General features: G+C 38.3%; 1 protein-coding gene across 1 annotated transcript; it reads right to left on the minus strand.

The window, feature by feature from the left end:
• Positions 1-1,711: 1,711 nt before the first annotated feature.
• ctsba (cathepsin Ba) lies at positions 1,712-9,922 on the minus strand. Its single transcript, XM_053633292.1, has 10 exons — positions 9,802-9,922; positions 7,881-8,004; positions 7,639-7,724; positions 6,824-6,938; positions 6,593-6,708; positions 4,762-4,847; positions 4,534-4,680; positions 4,288-4,404; positions 3,841-3,969; positions 1,712-2,198 (listed from the first exon to the last, which is right to left on the minus strand). The coding sequence occupies exons 2-10, from the start codon at positions 8,001-8,003 to the stop codon at positions 2,125-2,127; spliced, it is 993 nt and encodes a 330-aa protein (XP_053489267.1). The 5' UTR covers position 8,004; positions 9,802-9,922; the 3' UTR covers positions 1,712-2,124.
• Between the last annotated feature and the right edge of the window lie 11,072 nt (positions 9,923-20,994).

Raw genomic sequence — 20,994 nt, forward strand, 5'->3', positions numbered from 1 at the left:
CAATAACACTTCAATAGTAATGAGTTTGTTTACACTCGTATCCTTATAATTAAAATACACTCAAACATTATGTGATTCATACAACCTGGAGCTGTTATATTGGTAAAAAGCAGGGCTGACTCATTGAAATGTTGCCTTCTAATTATTTAAAACAATAGTAATCAACTTGACGAAATATAAACAGTAGCACACTGTTTGCTCATATTAGAAACCATGGAATACAGGTGGGGATAAAACAAGCCTTGGGGTCGCTTTTTAGGGAGCAAGTAAGCTGTAAGCTGTTTTGTGACAACATTCAATGTTAAAGTTACTATAGAAATACAACTGAATTGAAATTAGACCAGATAAACACAGTCCCAGAATTTCCAACCAAGTTTTCAAGCCATTTAAGAAGCTTCTTTCATTTAACATGTCAAATGCCAGCACTTAAATAAAATGTAAAAAGTATTGAACTACACCAGCATTTAACTTCAGATCATTGACTACTTTGTTGATCTGAAGCCAGACTGAATATTTTCCACTGAAGAAAACATTGACCTGCAAAAAGATTGACATTGACCTACTAGAAATGAAAGATTACAGACAGGTCTATAGCTGCTAAAAGAGTCATCAAGGTTCAAGAAACATCTCAACTCGTTGAGTGTCCGTGTCTTGGTTTACAAAGAACAGTGTGGAAATAACCTGCCTGGCAGGGTTTTTTTTTTTTTTTTTTTTTAATTTTAACATTCCATCTCATTAAATTACAGAAGAGTGAAGGCTGTTGTAACAGCAAAGGGGGTACTAACCCCATAGTTCTGGAATTGGCACATGTGAGTGAGAGTCAGGTGTCCACATACTTTTGGCCACACTGTGTACTTTGCTAGGCAGCAAGTCATAGTATATATATTGAGACTGAATGATGTGTCCAAGCAAAACAATGTAGCTGCTTTTTTGAAGAAAAAAAAAAAAGAAAAAAAAAAGTAAATAAAATTTTTCTTTTTAAGAATTTATCAAAAAGTTACTTTTCCCATTAAAACCCAACATTAACTTCAATCAAAATCTTAGTTAAAAACATTTTCTTTTTAATATGAGTACAGTTTGGGTTTTTTTTTTTTTTTTTTTTTAAAAAGAAACAACTTCTTTACTTGAGTATTTTTTTGGCTGGATACCTTGCACTTTTAATTAAGTTTGCCAAGATTTTCGCAAATTTTCTCTACATCCACGTTGTCCACCCCTGTCGAAAAGGTTGATAAATTCACCCACTCTAACATTAGCTAGATTCTCACAATTCACTCCTTGCGATTTTACATCTGCAGTCTATGCAAAGGGTTGCATCTAAGGCCTAGAGGTCGAGTCAAGCAGGTAAACGTGTTTCACTGCCCATTACATTGCTTTACATATCAGTGTTATGTTTTTTAGGAACAATGTATAATACATCAACTATAACTGCTAGTATAGTTATTGTACCTAAAGCTATATAAGCTTTCTGCACTTCCACATGCTCGTACTGCACTGTTTTTAGTTCTTCATCCCCCCCACCAAATAGTTTCCCCCTCCTTTTTAAATTCCATTTTACCCCTATTTAACAGTACTTAAGAAGCCAGACAGGTTCATAATCACCTGTGCACCCAATAAATTAGCTAGTAATGCACAAAAGTGTCCTTTTTAGAAGTTTAACATTCGTGAGGACATGGTCCACATGTGACTTACAAAATGGTAGCACAAGAGCCTGTTAAGTTTTAATCACTTTAATCTGCATGACCATTAACAGATTGGTAGATGTTTGCAGGAGGTCATGTTACATTAATTATTTCACAGATAAAACAAACTGGATACATAAAAATATCGTCACAATTTGTTTAAGAAATACAGGATCTCGTTTTGATATTTTATTTGAAACATCTGTAGAATCACTTGTTAAAAACAAATAGTTTTTAAAAAAAAAAACAACAAAAAAAAAAAAAACACAATGCCCATTTATTAATCTAAAACAGAAAAAAAAAAGATCCGAATAATCTGAAAATTAAGTACTTTTGAATGCTAAAATTGTCCAATTTTTCCTTTTTAAAAAAAGTAAAATTATGTAAAATTATTTTTATTTCTATATAACCATATTTGAATTCATAATTTCCTCCTGCATAGGCGCTACTTAGGGATACCAGCCACAATCTCAGACTCTATGCCACAGTGGTCCTCACCTCTCAGGATCTTGAAATAACCTGAAACAGAAACACAAAAAGCAATACAATTGATCACATTGATTTACGTTATACTTTGCGATTCACAATATGTCCTGGGCGTCCTTCCTTTATTATGGTTCACCTACTTAGCTCGCAAGTTAATCATCAAACTATTTACGAGTCATGTCAGGTGTTTTGAACAGGCAAAACAAAAATGTCAATAAAATCACTGAATGACTGCCCAGGGAATGTGTTCAATTATTTCACTCCCATTATTTTGAGCGTTTTCTTCATTCAACAATTAAACAAACAATAAACAACATTCCTTCACAGTAACTGACCACCGTGTAGAGTACCAGCTATACACGTGCAATGATTACAGCCTTAAATTCTTTTTGGGTCTGATGCTACAGATTTAACACGTCTGTATTTGGGGATTTTCTCCAATTCCTCTCTGCAGAACCCCTCAAGATGTCATTAGATGGGGAGAGTCCCTGTACCTGTATTTCCAGGTCTCTCTAGATATATTCATTTGGGTTCAAGTCTGGGCTCTGGCTGGGAAACTCATTCCCACTTCCACGTTCTCTCGACTGTATTTTGGGTAAATTTTGTACTGATGGGTACCTGTAAACCTAATCTGGGGCCCCAAGTGCATATTTTCCACAAATATGTCTCAATAGTTTGAGCCATTTGTCTTTTTCACCAGCAGGGACAGGGAGAATTCTTAGGATTGTGCAAATGATCCATATCGCAGAATTGACCATATGAGGAGTCGTTCCTGGTTTCCTCGAGAATCAGATTGCCATTCACGCGAAAGTTCAATCTTGGTTTCATTAGGCCATAAATCTTTTCATTACAGGCGAAGAGTCAGTGAAGTGCCTTTTGGCAAATTACAAGTGAGCAGTCATGTAACTTAACTTCATGTACTTTAGCCTCTGATCACGCTACCACAAAGGCCTGATCGGTGGAGCACTACAGCGATCCTATGTAACGGTGACCTCATTCTTGTCTTTCAACTTAGTTTTCTGGAAGAGTGTAGCTGCTTTATATTCTTTTCTTTTAGCTATTGCATTTTTCTTAATTGTTTGTGTTCCACTTTCCACAAGTTGAATAAACCCCAAAAGCTGGTGCTCAAGACAGAAATTAGCAAGAAAAGGTTGACGCATTTGAGGTGCACATCCAGACACCAGAGAGGGAAGTTCTAGGTGTCAGGCAAAGATAGTGAGCCCCTATGTCAAACAATACTGAAAGCACTCGAATATTAATCAAGGCCTTTAGATGCACCAGCAACTATAGTTAGCTGTAGAAATGGTAAATGGTCTGCACTTATATAGCACCTTTTAACCTTAACGGTTCTACAAACCACTTTACACCGTTTCTCATTCAGCCATTCACATACACCAATGGCAGCAGAGCTGGCAAGGCAAGGCGCTAGCCTGCCATCGGGAGCAACTTGGAGTTCAGTTTCTTGCCCAAGGACACTTCGTCAACCCGCTCTACCACCTGAACCACAGCCGCCCCGTGTATACCAGGAGCCAGGACACTGGTCATTTCAGGTCATCTTTCTTGGGGCTCAATTTTCACTATAGCTTGAGTTGACTCTTTTGAACATTTTGTTAAATCTCTCCCAAGCCTCATGAATGATTTTGTTCGCATTAAGAACTGCAGTAATTGGTTTTACCATTATCACCCCAGTCGGTGTTCCATGAGTTGGCAGCCAGCCAGTAGGGGGTTCCATTTTCCTCACCCCAGCCCAGGATCTTGATCGCATGACCTCCTACTGCTTCGCCAGTAATGTGCTTATAAACACCTGGAATGTGGAACATAGAACAGAAAGAACACCATAATTGGAAGGACGAGTGTGACTTCTTACTTAAACATTAAATCAGTGCTGATATCAGCTTCTAAAATCAACAGGTGAAGTTGAAGGAAAGGTTGCACATCTGCCCAGGATTTAACATTAAGTGGCTGAGTTGCAATTTTTTTGTCAATGACACATTACCAAGACCCTGCACACACAGATTGCAGTTCTAACAGATATACAATTCCAAACTACTTGACCAAGTTTCTAGCCTCAGACAAATCAAGTCACTTACACACTTTATTTAAGATGGGATTCATGCCTCACCCGACTTATACTGAAGAAAGTCCTCAAATACGGTGAAAGCTCCCTCCACTGGGCCATTCTTATAGAGCTCTTGCATTATCTGCTTCTCCTCGGCAGGAACTCTATAAGCTTGTTTACCTACAGCAATAGTCACAAAGCAATGTGGAATTGTCAAGGGCAAAATTAACTCCAGTCTGATTATGTTAATGTACCTTAGCTTTTATGCAGTTCAAACTGGCAAATAGGTCTATAAACGCAGGTGCTTACCAAAGTGCTTGTCCTGTGTGTAAGAGACACTGTAGCCAGGTTCACATTTTGTCTCACAGCTTGGAGTGTCTCCACCTTCCCCTGTGCAAGGAGGGCGCGAGCCATTTACGTGGTGCTCACAGGGCTCGATGGTGTATGGTCGACAGCCTAAGGAACACAAAGATCCATTTCACAAAATGCCACTACAATTTTAACCATGTGGAAGAATATTACCTTACCTATACTTACCTATATGAGAGTTATAGAGTCCACCGGTCACCAGACCTTGAGTAGTCCAGAAATCCCAAGCAGCAGAAGGGTACCCACCATTACATCTGAAATGTGAGTAGAGCAAAAACAACCGATTTTTGGGTCTCAATAGTTGACACCCCAATAAATGTAGTAATCAACAGAAACATAGGAAGCAAAAATGGATCTATAATTTCTCAAGTAGCACATTTAAACTTTTCTTGTGTGTTTTCTTTCATGTTGTGCTGACCTCCTCTAACAGGGTTTCAACTTGATGATATTTTTAAACCCTGATCTAGGTCCATGTTTTTCCATATGGATTACATGTACTGGCCATGGCTGTTTTTATTGAGGTGGTTTTAAAATGTTTTAAATATTTGTGATGGTACCCAAAAGAAGTAGTGAAAGCGTATTATGTAATTTAGTAAAAGATCCAAAAAGTTATTTCTTGTAATTACAATTATAGAAAGGACTCCTTCAGTGTTCAACTAACTTGTGTTTTTTTTTTGGGGGGGGGGGGTTGGAGCACTTGGATTGGTCCCAACACCAGAAAAGCTGATATGGTATTCTAATTTCAAAAAACGTTGCAAATGTGGAGTACTGTTTCCAGACACATAGCTGATTCTTTTGCTCTGGGCCCAGTTATACTGATGACTGGCCAGATTTATTTTAGCCCATGAAAAATGTATTATATTTATTAGTCTGTACAGAGAACTTAACCCTGCTTGTTTTCCTGTTTCTCCAGTTTCATCCTCCCTCCCACAAAATGCCAGTAAATGGGTTGACTATATTAAATTGCCCCTAGGTGTAAATGAGTGTGCAAATGTTCGATGGAACCATTGGTCCCATCCAGGGTCTAATCACACCTCACACCCAGCTATCCCAAGATAGGCTCAGGATTCACGACCACCTTGACCAGGATAAAGTGGTTATTAAAGATGAATGAGAGAATACGGCTGGGAACGTTTGCTTGCCTCATGATTCAGGAAGATACAATTTGATTAAAAAAAAAAAGATTCTGGATGCATCTCATTACTATGTTAATGATGAGTCATAGTTACATAGGAGTCTGAAGCAATGGATCTCCATGAATTGCAGGTTACTGCCACTCGTCCTGCATTTCTCATGAACTTCATGACTCAAGCTTTTGTGTCACTGTACAGCGTTGGTATAAATACTGTACCTCAGCTGCATGGTGTGCAAGAGGAAACATTTATTCATTTTATATTTAATTATTTAGCAGATGCTTTTATCCAAACGTGACTTACAAATGAGGAAACACAAGCAAAAGCCTTCTTTTTCTACAACTAGGGTTGTACAAGTAGGGCGCAGATCCTTTGCAATAAATGTTGCAAAAGGTTTAGTTATAATTTTTTTTTTACTTCTCAGAGTTGGGTGCATGTTCAAAAGGTTCTCTGATTAGCCACAACAGTTTGTCCATCTGCCTTATAAACCACAAAGTGTGCCAAAATGTAAGCTTCTAAAAAAAAAAAAAAAAAAAAAGAAGGTGCTGGTTTGACTTCTTGCCGTGCGCTTCACGTTACTACTTGCTGTCTCTGATGACATATTTCCCTCTCTTGCATTTTTGAAAGTAAACATGAACTGGATCCAGAACTGGATCAAATTTTTCAAAGAGTCTTTCAAGAATGCATCACAATGCATTGTCCAAACTATATCATCACCCCAACCCCTGAAGTAATGTACAGTTTGCCCACATTTGCATGACATGCACAACATGAACCCAATTTTGTTTCCAAGATAAATGTTTTTGAACACAATTCATTCTTGACCCCTAATAAAGTTCTGCAGATTTACAGGTGTGCTCACTCACCCCATCCCACAGTCAATGCAACAGGTCAGCAGGTCCTCAGAGGAGATCTCCACGCTCACTTTGGCATTACTATGGATACAGATTCTGTCCGAAATTGCTTCAGCTGCTCCAAAAGCCTGCAAGTTAGGTGGAACATTACTACTCAACCTTCAGGATGCAGACAGGCATGGAACATCTAAATCTCTAATGTATTGAATCAGTGCAGTCCTTTTTAATGCATCAAGCACATACCCAACATGATCCGCAAGAACCCTGGTCTCGGATTTCTTTTAGAGTTGGGCAGTTAGGCCACTGCTCTCTGGGATCAAAATTCTTTGGAAGTTTGATGTCTCCAGCATACTGAACCCTACAAACACACCAAAAAGGAGACACTTAACCCTTTGTGCAGAAAGAAAAGGAAACAGTACTTTCTAATTTTCATTACATTATAATTCTCATAATGTGTTAGATTTTACACTTTTTTTGTAAGCATATTTAATTTTTTCCTCTGGTCAAACTTTTCTGCATTCATTTATGCTGGGGAAAGTGCCAATTTGACCAATTTCAGGCAGAAAAAAATAATTTATATGTTGTAGCGTTCCGACAAAAAAAAGGTCATTTTTAGTTTAGTTTTAATTCATTTAAATCTGACGCATCAGAGTGAATTGTAACAGAAAATTAGAACGTGGTTTAAAATGCTTGTGTTTACTTTGGTCTCCTGTGCTGGCAAGCTCAAACACGTTCATACATTTGAGCAGCAGCAGATCAACAGTGAATATCTCAGCCGTGTGGAATAATTTCATGTTTTTCGAGGGATACCTAGCATAAATAAGAAACTAAAAAGTCTTCCAACCCACTGGAACAGAGATACTTCACTGTGCTACAAAGTACTATACATGTTGTAGCCTTCTGACATTAAATAGTTTTAAGCTTAAATATTCATCTAACTGAAAAGAGGAAACCAGACATGTGATTTATCACAAAGGTAATGTGTGTGACAAAAAAAAAAATTACCACAAGAGGAAATACATTTTCGTTCTGTTGCTCTTTAATAAAAATATACTCACATGACTGGGAGTTTTGGTCCTTTTAGCATCGTTCCACACAATTGCTTCACATAGCTGTAATCTACATTGCCAAAATTATGTCCAGCCTACAGAGAAAACCAGGCACAGTCCAAAGTTGAAAATTGATCTAAAGCACTGATTGCCTTAACGTCGCTAATCTTGTCTTAACATAATGTCTACTTGTGTTACTGAATTACCACCACCCTTTTACATAGGCAAACCATTTGATTAGCAGCACTTACTTTCCATGTAGTGTTCGCTTTGTTGATATAGTTGACCATCTCATGAGAGAGCGCGCGTAGATGTGGACGAGCCCAGCACGCAGCCAGTGCTGATGCTAGGTACAGCAAAGTCAGGCACCTCATTCTAAAACACAAAACAATTTGAAGCTCACATTTAATACGTGTAGCTAACCACCTCTGGAAAGCAAGTCCTGAATGTGTAGTACTAATTGCACTAAAGAAGTCAAAATAAATAGGACTTGAGGCTGCACATTAAAAAGAGTTCCATTTAGGTTGCAGATAAATACTCTGTGCCTCACTTCATACAGCATTGCTAAGAAGCGATAACCCGGACCGCAGACCAATCCAAGCCAAAGATGAGAAGCTTTTGGAACATAAGTCAGTCTGGCAAGTGTACAGTGGGCCACAATGACTAAGCAACATCATTTACTACCAAATACGGCTTGATGCCTGATTGAATCTAATGCTTCCCCATCATTTCTGACCCATATTGTTGCTGAGATATAGTAATATACTGATTTCAGGCTATTTTCGTGTCAGTCGGTTCATTGCATACATTTCACATTGGAACATAGGCCAGAAGAAATCACTAAGTGCAGGCTAGTGCTGAGTCATCCTGCCTTTAAATGTTCATGTGACACATTACACAATTCACACATCGTCAATTGATCGGGGTGGGGGACATGCGTAAGGAAGTTTCATAAAATAATCTAATACTGACGTAGTTATTTGGGGGGTTTTTTACATTATATTTTCATAAAAATTGGTTGTTTTAGTTCAATGCAAATGACCATTCTATTCAAGTATTTCAGCTGAATTCTAACAGATCTGCATTGTTTCCACTCCCATGAACATGTAATATTTTCTAATTTTAAAAAAATAAAATTTTAAAGGGGGTCTCATCAAGGAACCCGGTCTTTAGGATTTAATATTTCCATAAATATTATTCCCAGCCACATGGAATTTGGCAGACATAAAGACAAACCTTAAGTCTATCAGAAGTCACAAGACAGGTTTTGTTTAGTTTTTTTCCCCCATTATGGGTTCCTCAAAAATAGGGAAGAGTGCATAATTTCCAGACGTGACTGACATTATTGGCTTACACACCTCAATTTAATAGACGCAGAAACTAAATCACAAAAAGGCCAAATTTGAAGTCTGAACAACCAATAAAATTCAAGATATTGACAAAATGACAAGACGAGCTTAAACAATTGTGTTACTTTTGACGAGCACAGATGTGGGGCTTTTCTGAAACCTGGCAACCCTGGTTAATGCACTGTTGTGTTCAACAAACCTGCTGTATCAAAACAGTCGAGCAAATGGACGCCTAAAACCGCTCAAAAACAGCCACCGTGTTTGGTCGACTCTCGAATATATACTCTAAATATTTACTCGATATTAGCCTATAGCATAAGTCACGTGTGATAGACTTACTTTTGTTTGGTTGTTATTAACGTTACTCTGCCGCACCCTAATATACAGTCACGAGCTTCCGCTGCAGATGAAGCGCGTTAAACAAATCAAACAACATTGTGTACTCATTAACACGGGTTTTTAGACTTTAGACTATTTAGAGTCTTAGTTTTTGACTTAGGGACTTATCATGAGGATGTGTTTTCGATAGAGGACTACAAAACACTTGTGTAAATGGCTCGGGCTGGAAAATCTTCCCAAATGTGGTTTCAAAGACAATAAACAACAATCTGACGTCATATCCGGTTTAATTTAAACCGATAAAGACAGATAACACTACAAACGCGTAACATAAACCGTGTAAAGTCCTTAAAAATAGCTCTGAATTCTTATTTAGACTTATTAACTAGCTAAGTTAACCTAAACCTGTTAAAAGACAAAATATACCAAATGCAGCGATGTAATACATTTAACTCGTACAATATTGACAGTGTTGTGCTCTTACCTGGATTGGATTACTTCTGCCTTATGCTGCGTGTGACTTGACCCTGCTGCCTTTATCAACACGACCCCCGTGTTTTAGCGAAACCATGTGATTAGTCATGTGCGTTTATGACAAAGGCAGAACGGGAAATGAAACTGTGGATGGGGGAAAAAATGTCTTGCGTCAAAATAAAAGCCTGCAAAGTCAGCATATATAAGGCGTGACCATGCAAACTAAAAGACATCCACCTGTTTTCTGTACCGCTGATCCTTACTGGGTCGTGAGGAACCTGGAGCATATCCCATATCCCAAGAGTCATGGGGCACAAGGCGGGGGACACCCTGGACAGGGTGCCAGTCCATCGCAGGCCACAATCACACACATTCACACACTACAACACTTTAGGATATACCAATCAGCCTACAATGCATGTCTTTGGACTGAAACAGAAGTACCTGAAGGAAGCAAATACACTCTGGCCAACAGTCTGAACCTGTTAAATCTGTATAATTAATAATCTCGTGTTGTTTTAATGCCAAATAATCTGATAATAGATGAATCTCAAGGTGAAATTTTGCTGTTAAGATTTCAAAGTTAATTATCACAGTTAATTATCACAAGTGATTGCAGCAAGTTGGCCAATTTATTGAAAACGTATAACCCCAATATCTTTCATATAATTTCATTTAATATAAATGCAAATTGTTTTAATCAAATGTTTCTCTGTGAAGTGCTCTTCTTACAGTTTGCTCTGGGGAGATGATTTAGTCGTGTCACTTATATGTCACTTTGCTCACAGCTGATTGGTCCAAGTTGGGTTTGAGTTCTCTTACCCAGAACATAACCTGTTATGCCCCGAAGCCACTTTCATGGTACAAAAATCAGGGACTATTACAGTTTCCATTAAAACCAATATAATTCCTACTATAACCATTAAAACCATTACAAATTCTATGAGGGTTTCTATTGTTTTTTGTTTTTTGGTTGTTGTTTTTTTTCAGCACAGATATTATGAAATTAGGCACACGCTGTATTCGTTTGAAACTTTAAGAAATAAAAAATATTCACCAGTCACCAATACTGTGCTTGAATTATTATTGCAACCCTATATTTGAAACTATCTTTAGGTTGTAACAATGAAACAGTCTATTACACTGTCCCACTTTACCTGAATATGTTAGATAAAGGGATAATATTATATGCTCTTTATTTGTGCTGTAAATCTATCCTAACCTGTTACACGAAACCTGAAGCTACACAGAATGAAATCTGAGGCTGCAGTGGATACAGGCTCATCTAAGCTGGACAGGTGAAGATTGAGGGGCCAATCTTCAGTTTCCAAATGGTCCAATCTTCAGTTTCCCAGTTTTTGTGAGCCTGTGCCCACTGTAGCCTCAGAGTCCCATTCTAGTTTGAGAGCAGTGGACCCCAGTGTGGTTTCTGGCTGTTGTAGCCCGTACACTTAAAGATTTGACGTGTTGTGCATTATGAGACTTTTTCACCATGGTTGTAAAAAGCTGTTATATTAGTTACTGTAGCCTTCCTGTCAGCCTGAACCAGTATTTTACAAATTCTGCATAAAATGTATGGACGGTACTTGAAAATAACAGAAGTTTCTGAAATCCTCAAACCAGCTCTTCCAGAACCAAGAAAAGTCGCTGAGGTCGCATTTATTTTTTCCTCATTTTGATGTTTCGTGTGAACATTAACTGAAGTTCTTGACCTGTATCTGCATGATTTTATGTATTGTGCTGCTGGTTGGAGAATTGCATAAATGAGCAGGGGTACTTCAGGGGTGTTCAGGTGAGCACAGGTTATGTATCTATGTCTACTGACAAAATGTGATTTTCACCAATATTATTTAATTTAAGCACAGTGCTGTAAAAAGTTATTTTTGTAAAATATTATAGGGAGTGTTTTTTTTTCTTATTTAGCAGACCAGAATGTCCCTCCATTCTTTCCTTACATCCATTAGATGAGTATGTATGTAGTATGTAAATTTTGTATGAATTAGACTATTTTGAGCCCAAACGCAAGTATACTACACTTGTAGCACACACAAATGTATAGTGTGAGATTTACTGACTAGTTTCAGCTTAGAACAGTAATTTATCATGCCATGTTGTGCTTTAGCTGCTAAACCCAAAGGTCTATTCTTTTATTTATTCCTTATTTATTCATTTCCAGAGTGTGAGGTCTGCAGTCATTCTCATTTCACTAAGAGAATACTTTTGCATTTTAAAATGTCATCCAGGTATGTAGCTCCCTATTCTGTTTATTTAAAACCTTTAAGCTGTTTTATATTCAGTGTTCTGTTTTGCTATAATCTTTTTTATTATTATTATTATTATTACAATGAAACAATTTTGGAACATTTATAGCTTGTGTAAAACTTTACGATCATGTACTTTGTAACGCTACACCTCTGTTGGATGAGCATGAGTGTGAAAAGAGTGTCTAAGAGTGTGAAATTTCACAAGTCGTCATTTCACAAGGAAAAAGATTTATGCATTTTCAAATGTCTTCCAGAATAAATGGATCAGAAAGTGAGTCCCATATCCAACTGAGTCTGTGGATGAACAGCCATGGTTACACCCAGAACTTGCTTATGTTTTCAAATGCAAGCCCAGTCATGAGTGGAGTGCAAAACAAAAGATTCAGGGAAGAGATCCTTCACTAACATGCCAGGTCAAGTACATTTAAAGTACAGCACCATACTGTAACACCACTGTGGCTTGTAAAGAAAGCTGGAAAGACAAGCTTAGCAAGTGACAAGCAGAAACATATCGTGAAACCATTGTTGTGTCACAACATCACCACAGTCAAAACTATTTAAAGGTGAATCGTATGATGACAAGGGGCACATTTATTAATCATGTAGTAAAGTTGAGTGTAACTGTTTGCGTAATTCAAACCGAACAGTTTGAACGGAAATTTTCTGCCAGATTTATAAAACTTTCGGAAACACTGATTTCCTTCATACTTGCATCCCTGTATTGATCACCCGTAAAGAGCAACCCATGTTCTCAACACATGATTCATTTGCATGTAGTGACGCCCACAAAACTCCGTAAAGGTTCGAATGTACAGACAGCTGGGAGTATGAAACAAATGACTGAGGTAAAGTCTAAAAAACAGAACTGAAAGATATTTTCACTCGAAATGAATGATGAGGATAAAGGCTGAAAGGCAGAAGTGGACGTTTATTTTTTTACTCAAGTCTATGGCAATAAAAATATGCAAAAATATATCATAAATCACGATAAGCGAGTACTAAATTTTATGTCAACTGATAGGCTCTCATTCTTAGTGAACTAGCATGAGGATATGTTTTTGATAGAGACTATAAAGCTTTTTTATAAGTCACTCTGGATAAAGGCATCTGCTACATGCTGTAAACGCAATAAAAATGAGCAATGTCCACACAGTCAGGTGCAGGAGTAGAATGTTTTTCCAAATTAACAGAATTTTCACGAATACCAAATTTCTTGTATGAACGATTTACGAATAAATCTGTTCATATCCATCTTCAGAGTCTGAGAAATTTCTATCTCTCCTCGCTGGTCTAAATTGCTGGCTCCATGGTGACTTCCCTGAAAAACGTTGGCACCATTAGATGCAACAAAGCTGTCATGCTGGTTCCTGGCACTGAACACTTCTTGTGGGCTAAACTGCCAGGCAATACTGCAATAATTTCTCCAGGCAGCACTGTCGTTACAGATACTACCTCCTCATTTTCAGATCCCAGGGATTTAATGGTTATTTGAATAGTCACCCCTGGGGTGATAGATAGATTCCATGCTAAGTGCTAAACATGCCTGCCAGTCCCATCACAGTATGGAGAAATGCTAAATTCACAGATGTTTTCACTTGCTTGGCAGTGGAGGACATGGAAATCCTGAATCAATATGTACCAGAATCCAAGTCTCAAGCTATAAGCACATGACTGCAACTGTCCTTGATGCGTCAACATCTCACACTAATATGGCTATAGAGGTGAAGGAACAATTGAGGCTAAATGGCAGAACTGGTAATAAAGTATAAGGATATATTCTCATGTCATCATCTTGATTGTGGAGAATCTAAGGGGTTTGTCCACAGACTCCACCTGATGGATATGAAGCCATTCCGGGTACCATTTCTCAGAGACCCACTGTTAAATAAAAAAATGAAATAGTTATAATCAGTAATTCCACCAGTGAGTATGCCTCATCACTTGTGGTTGCTTAGGGGGGAAAAGTGGTAAATTTAGGGTATGCACTGACATCTGTTCGCTGAACAAGCACTGCAAGATTCTCATCCTCTGCATCATCATGCTGACTGCTTAGATGCCATTGGAGGGCATGTTTTTTTAGTACTATGGACCTCACATCTGCCTTTAACAGCATTCCTCTTTATGAAGATTACAAGAAAATACTCTGCATTGACAACACATTTCGGTCTATATGAATATGATCATTTCTCTCAAGGGTTTTGCAATAGTCCTGGTAGCTTCATGGGGTCATGAAGTATTCTCAGTGACCACAACTTCCTTAGTCTCCTACTTGGGATGACCTTTTAATTTTTGCACCAACAAAAGAACAGGCTTTAGAAAGTTCTTCTGCTCTCTGGACCTGCCTGATCCATTGTGATGCACTACTTCTGGTTGGTTTCTATGTGGAACCATCCACAGTAATCTCATTAATCTTCAGGCTGTCCATGCGGGGCCATCCTCAGCAGTAGTGAGTGATTTCAGGTGATGAGAACTCCATAAAGATAGCTGCAGATGTTCTTCCTTGTTTGCCTTAGGACTGCAATTGCAGTTGCTTGAGTTTTGTACTCAAGTCTCCATCATTTAAGAGTTGATAATTCAAAAAAATTACTTCAAATTAAAATTAGAATGAATTCAGAAATGACTCTGATGCTTATATTCATAAGTTGCTCATAGGTTCATAAGTTCCTGTTTATACAATTGCACTTTTTGTATTATATAGTATACAGTTATGGAAAGGAAATTGGGTGATACTGAATAGTATGATTATAAATAATTTCCTTTCCATAACTGTATACTATATAATACAAAAAGTGCAATTGTATAAACAGGAAAAAGGGTTCCTTTTGAGTCTGGTTCCTCTCAAGGTTTCTTCCTCATATTCTTCCTCATCACCTTTGTCTTGCTCATCAGGGATCATTTTATAAATGTAAAATTTATATCCGGAATTGATCTATTTCTGTAACGTTGTTTGGTGACAATGTCCACTGTTAAAAGTGCTATACAAATCAAACTGAATTGAATTAAATGTTTACAGATGTATGTTAGTCGCCTGTGTCTGCACAACCTAAAGTTAGCACCTAAAAAGTGGTCTATCAAGTTACTTCTGCCAAATACTATAAATGTAAATGTAGATAAATAACTTTATTAATCCCAGAGGGAAATTCAAATATTACAGCAGCAATCCAAAAGTAATGCTGAATGCTAAAGTATTCGGAATAATAATAAAAAATAAACAAACATATTCAGAACAAAATTATAAAGTGAATAAAGCCTTATATATACAAGCCATCTGAGTGATGTGAACATGTCAGTGCAGTACTGGAGTATTAACCCTGAGGAAGATGAATGATTAGTGTAATGTTTAGTGCAAACAGTGTAAAACAGCAGGTATGAAACTATGGGGGTGCAGCAGAGTAACTGTGATCAACAGAGCATCCACAATTGTACAGTTCTTCAGTGCAATAATATGAGGGAAGCTGCTGTAACAGTCTGCCACTAGCATGGTGTCATCTTATGGCTATTTGTGCCTAATTCTTGAACAATGCATTGTCTGTGTGGTGACAAGATTTTTACAGTTTCATACAATTGTTTGTACAGATGCTTGTGGTACCTTCAGTTGTTTTTCTGGGGTTGTGGCCGAGTTGCTTGTATTTTCCCACAGAATTAAGAGCAAAAATCCATTGGCCCTAAAGGTAGGCCCTTAAATACAGCTACAGGTAACCCCCCCGGTATTAGGAATACCGTAGCCATGAAGGGGTGTAATTGGTCTGCAACAATCTTTAGGTAGGTGGTACATGTCAAAGTAACATCCACATGAATAGCAGGACCCAAGGTTTCCCAGCAGAACATTGTCCAGAGCATCACACTGTCTACACCAGCTTGCTTTCTTTCCATAGTGCATCCTGGCACCATCTCTTCCCCAAGTAAGTGACACACACTCACTCAACCACATGATGAAAAATATAAAAGTAATTCATCAGTCCAGGCCACCTTCTACCATTGTGATGATACCATGTGATGCACTGTGTGTTTTGTCAACTTTCTATCATAGCCAGCATGAACCTTTTTCAGCAATTTGTGATACAGTAGCTCTTTTGTAGGATCAGACCAGACGGGCTAGCTTTCACACCCTATGCATATCAATGAGCCTTGGGCGGCCATGACTCTGTCAGCGGTTCATCAGCTGTCCTTCTTTGGACCACTTTTGGTAGCTACTAACCACTGCATACCAGGAACACCCCACAAGATCTGCCTTTCTGGGGATGTTCTGATCCAATCGTCTAGCCATCACAATCTGGCCCTTAACAAGTCACTCAGACCCTTACGCTTGCCCATTTTTCCTGCTTTCAACACATGAACTTTGAGAACTGACTGTTCACTTGCAGCCTAATATATCGCACCCCTTGACAGGTTCCATTGTAATGAAATAATCAATGTTATTCACTTTACCTGTCAAGCCCCAGCGTTGCAAGGCAAATGTGCTAACCACTAAGCCACCGTGCAGCCGTGCAACATATCACTCCTCCATTATCCACACTGTCTTGGCTCCCAGTAAAATTTTGCATTGATTATAAAATATTACTAATGGCCTGTAAAGCACTGAAAGGTCTTGTCCAATGAGTGACTGTTTGGTCTATTATTACTAATTTGATCAAATGGTGCAGGCTCTTTATTAGTACCTAGAATTCACTGTGTGTCTCTACTATAGTACACAGCTGTGGATGAGTAATGATTCATAATTACACTATCCAGTGACACCAAGAGGAGGCTGGGTTCCCTTTTGAGTCTGGTTTCTCTCAAACTTTCTTTGTCTTGATGTCTCAGGGTGTTTCTCCTTGCCACAATTGCCTCTGGCTTGCTCATTGGGGACAAATTTAAATCTATATCCAGATTTCTGTAAAGTTGCTTTGTGACAATGCCCATTGTTGAAAGAGCTACATAAATAAATTAAATTGAAAAAATGTAATATCCTTATGATTTTTCATACCACTGCTATGCTGATTACACTAAACTCAATCTCTATTTCCTCCATTAGTCACTCCTGTTTCTGCATGGATCTCAGCAGGGCCGGTTCTAGGCATAGGCAAACTAGGCGGTCGCCTAGCGCACCACCAGCTTGGGGACTCCAACACCCCTGCCCCTGCCCAACTCACCCACACAAAAGAAAGAGAATACAATATATTATTATTATTATTATTATTATTATTATTATTATTATTATTAAATATGTTAGTTATTGAGTTTTATTTTAAATCTTTAATCAGGTAACGCTTTATAATTACATGCAATTATTTGAGATGGAGCTGTAGAGGGCCGAGAACATTCGTGCTTACCTGGAGTAAGTGTTTCATCATGAAAAGGTCAAAGCCATCAGGGGCTCAGTATTGCAAAAAGGAAAAAGTGGATGAGAAAAAGAAAGAGAAATATAGAGGTATGCAACTAATAGTCTAATCAATAGGCCTGTTTTGCCAGCTGATAGCACTCATACACATTTAAGCAGCTGAATATAGCATAATAAAGACAGATTTATATTAATGTTATCAGTAAGACAGTGATCAGAAATTTATATTTAGTGTATATTGAAGATAGTATAGTGTCGTTTCTATGACAACCAATGTGGACCTGCCAAACGACTGCGATGTGAACAGGAAGAAAAAAAATCATTCATGTGTAAAAGTTACTCTACATGAATCATTTCAATGCATATCAAGAAACACTTTTGGTACTTTTTTGCCCAGCTGTCTGGTTATAAGTTCTTTGCCTTCAATGTGTCTTCAATGTCCTACATGCTCTAGATGAGAACTTCACATTAAAGTTATTTTTTATTCTCGATATTTGATTTGTCCATGGGTCTCACTCTTTTTTTTTATCTACTTTCAATAGCAATTGCCCAGGGTTAGAGTTTTGATAGAATAAGGTTTGGCTATGTTTAGGGTTTGCTTTGTGTTATGTTTGGGCTAAGGTTAATGTCTGAAATGATTATTTGTCCCTCTTTTACTAAGCAGAGCCCAGCTTTTTGCTAATTTGTTGTTTTCCCTTCTTTTTGGTCTGTAATTAGTACTGTCTACCAATCCTATTGGAGGAATCATGGTTTCTTTATCTATCATTCCTGTTTTAGAAGGTGTGGTTCCTGTGTTTGTCCATCTTATTAGAGAAGGTATATGCATCAATCTCTATTAGAGGAGGCATGGCTTCTGAGTTTATCAGGCAAATTGTAGTAGGCATGGCTTATGTGCCTATCAGTTTTAATAGAGAAGGCATGGCCTCTGTTTTCATCACACATATTGGAGGAGATGTGGGTTGTGTGGCTATCAGTCCTATTACAGGAAGCATGGCGTCTGTACCTCAGTGCCACAGTAATTGGCTTAAAAATGTTCTGTCCTTTTAGAAAAGTTATCAAGGCTATCAATGGGGAGAGGAGTAAACCAGCTCAAGCCACCTTTCCATGGACCTGCTGGCAGGAGCAGCAATTTGATTAGGACTCCTTCACTGGGTAAAAGGTCTTGGAGAGCTCTACTGGGGTGGAATCTGGCTGACAGTCCTCCCCAGACAATCTTTTTTCCCCACTCTGTATGGTCCTCCAGAGCATGTGAGCGAAGTGAAATGGTGTGACACTCTGCTCAATATTCCACTCTATATGTGTGCGCTCTTCTCAATCGCTCACAGCACAAGCAAAAGCTCCAGTCATGTACTGCTCATGCTCACTCCACCATTTGTTTAGGCGGAGCACTCAATCTGCAGCTGTGTTGTTTATCCAGTTTGCTGTTTTCCCTTCTTTTTTCTTTTATTTGGACTGTGTCTATCAGTCCTATTGGAGGAATCCAGGCTTCTGTGTCTACCAGTCCTATTGGAGAAGGTGTGGCTTCAGACTTAATGGAGGAGGCATGGTTTCTGTCTATCAGTCCTATTGGAGAAGGTGTGGCTTCAGAGTTAATGGAGGAGGCATGGCTTCTGTGTCTATCAGTCATGTCTGTGTCTGTCAGAGCTATTGGAGGAGGTGTGGCACCTGCGTCTCTCAGTTCGATTGGTGCAGCCAGAGCTTCTATGTCTATCAGTCTCTACTGGAGCAGGCGTGGCTTCTGTGTCTATCAGTCCTATTGGAGATGCCATGGTTTATGGGTCTATCAGTTCTATTTGTTGAGGTATGTCTTCAATGTCTATTAGTGTCAATTAGTTCTTTGGGAGGGGGGCATGTCTTCTGTCCTTCACTCTTACAGTAATTTGCCTTAAATTGTGTTGTCCTTTAGTTAAAGCTATCAAGGCTATTAAGGGGGAGGTGAGTCGGCTTTCCTTGGACCTGCTGGCAGGAGCAGCTATTTGATTAGGACTCTTTCACTGGTTAAAAGGTCTTGGAGAGATCTGTTGGTGTGGAGTTTGGCTATACAATATTCCTTAGATAATCCCTTCATCCTACCCAATGTATGGTCCTCCTACATGTGTTAAAATCAACTGTCTGTTCATTTTGGCTTTGCAGTAGAATAGCTTTCTGCCAGGAGCAGCTGTCTGTTTGTAGTTCCCCTGTCTTTTGTCTAAGATCAGTTGTAGTGTCTGTTCTTATCACTTTCATATATTTTATCACACTTACTCTATATGAGGACATCATAGAAAACATTTATTTATTTGTTTGTTTGTTTGTTTACTTACTTACTTATTTCTTTTCAGTTTCACAATTTGCAGCGGTACTCTATCACCAGTTTGTTGTTTTTGTTTTTATTAGGACTTTATCTCAGTCCTATTGGAGGAATCCTAGCTTCTGTGTGACCTTTTCGAGTTGTGGCTTCACAATATGAATATGACATATAACATAAAATATAACATATACTGACAAAACACAAAGAATTACAAACCACACAAGATCACTCAGCTGCACTATGGATATTTTAATTTAACTTATTAAATAGTTAGTGTCTTCTTAATTCCATCTTCTTTTAAAAAAATAATATACAGTATGTATCGAACATTGGCAGTTTAATGGGGTTTTTTTTTCACTTGGATAAATGTAATTACTCAGTCTTTCATTCTGACAATAACCCTTCACTTCAGATTCCCATAATTCCCAGGATTTTAACATAATTCAGATCAAACATTACATTGCACAATACAAAATAACATTTCAAACATATATCACAATGTGAATCTTTTGATTTACAGCAGTGTAGCCACAAGATGGTAGCAAATCATCACAGACATTTTGGCTGCAGCATTGGTGATAATATAAAACCAGTGCTGGTTTGTGCATCGGTTTTACATGATCACCTTTGATAATCATATGCATTTATTAAAGATCAAAGAAATTTATAAGATCTCATAAACAAGGCTTTGAAAGAAGTTCAGATAGGCCTGCAGTTGAATTCTTTAAAAATTCTTCAAAATCATATTTACACATAAAAATGGGTATGTGTTTATACAAGATGAAGACGTTATAGCCACAATGCAAAAGATACTAGTTTGCATCAGCACAAATATCTTTGTGTTGCTTTGTGGAATTTTAATCTATTCCTCATGACGTTTTCTCCTAGGATTTCCTGATACGTCAATGAATCCATCTTGCCTTCACATGCTGTAGGTTTCCAGTGCCAGAGGATGCAAAGCAGCCCCAGAGCATCACCGAGCCACCACCATGCTTGACTATGGACAGAGTGTTCTTCCTTCATTCTTCTTCCTCCAGACATACTGCAGATCCATCGTGCTGAAAAGTTCCAGTTTTGTTTCATCGCTCCTCAGAACAGAATCCCAAAACTTCTGTGGCTTATTTATATGATTTTGAGCCGACGTTTCTTGTGCTTTTGGGTCAGTAGCGGTGTACGTCTTGGAGTTCTGGCATGGAAACCTTCTGCGTTTAGTACACGCCTTACTGTGTTCACTGAAACCTCAGTGCCTGTTGCCACCAAGTCTTGCTGCAGGTCTTTTGCAGTCACTCGAGGGTTTTTCACAACCTGCCTTCTCAGAAATCTGGTTGC

This window comes from Ictalurus furcatus, chromosome 9, assembly GCF_023375685.1.
Source record: "Ictalurus furcatus strain D&B chromosome 9, Billie_1.0, whole genome shotgun sequence".
Classification (NCBI taxonomy): domain Eukaryota; kingdom Metazoa; phylum Chordata; class Actinopteri; order Siluriformes; family Ictaluridae; genus Ictalurus; species Ictalurus furcatus.

Coding starts and splice junctions, on each gene's coding strand:
- ctsba (XM_053633292.1), bottom strand. CDS start 8,003: ATGAGGTGCCTGACTTTGCTGTACCTAGCATCAGCACTGGCTGCGTGC. Junction 7,725..7,880: donor AAGCGAACACTACATGGAAA/GTAAGTGCTGCT, acceptor TTTTCTCTGTAG/GCTGGACATAATTTTGGCAA. Junction 6,939..7,638: donor GGACCAAAACTCCCAGTCAT/GTGAGTATATTT, acceptor GTGTGTTTGTAG/GGTTCAGTATGCTGGAGACA.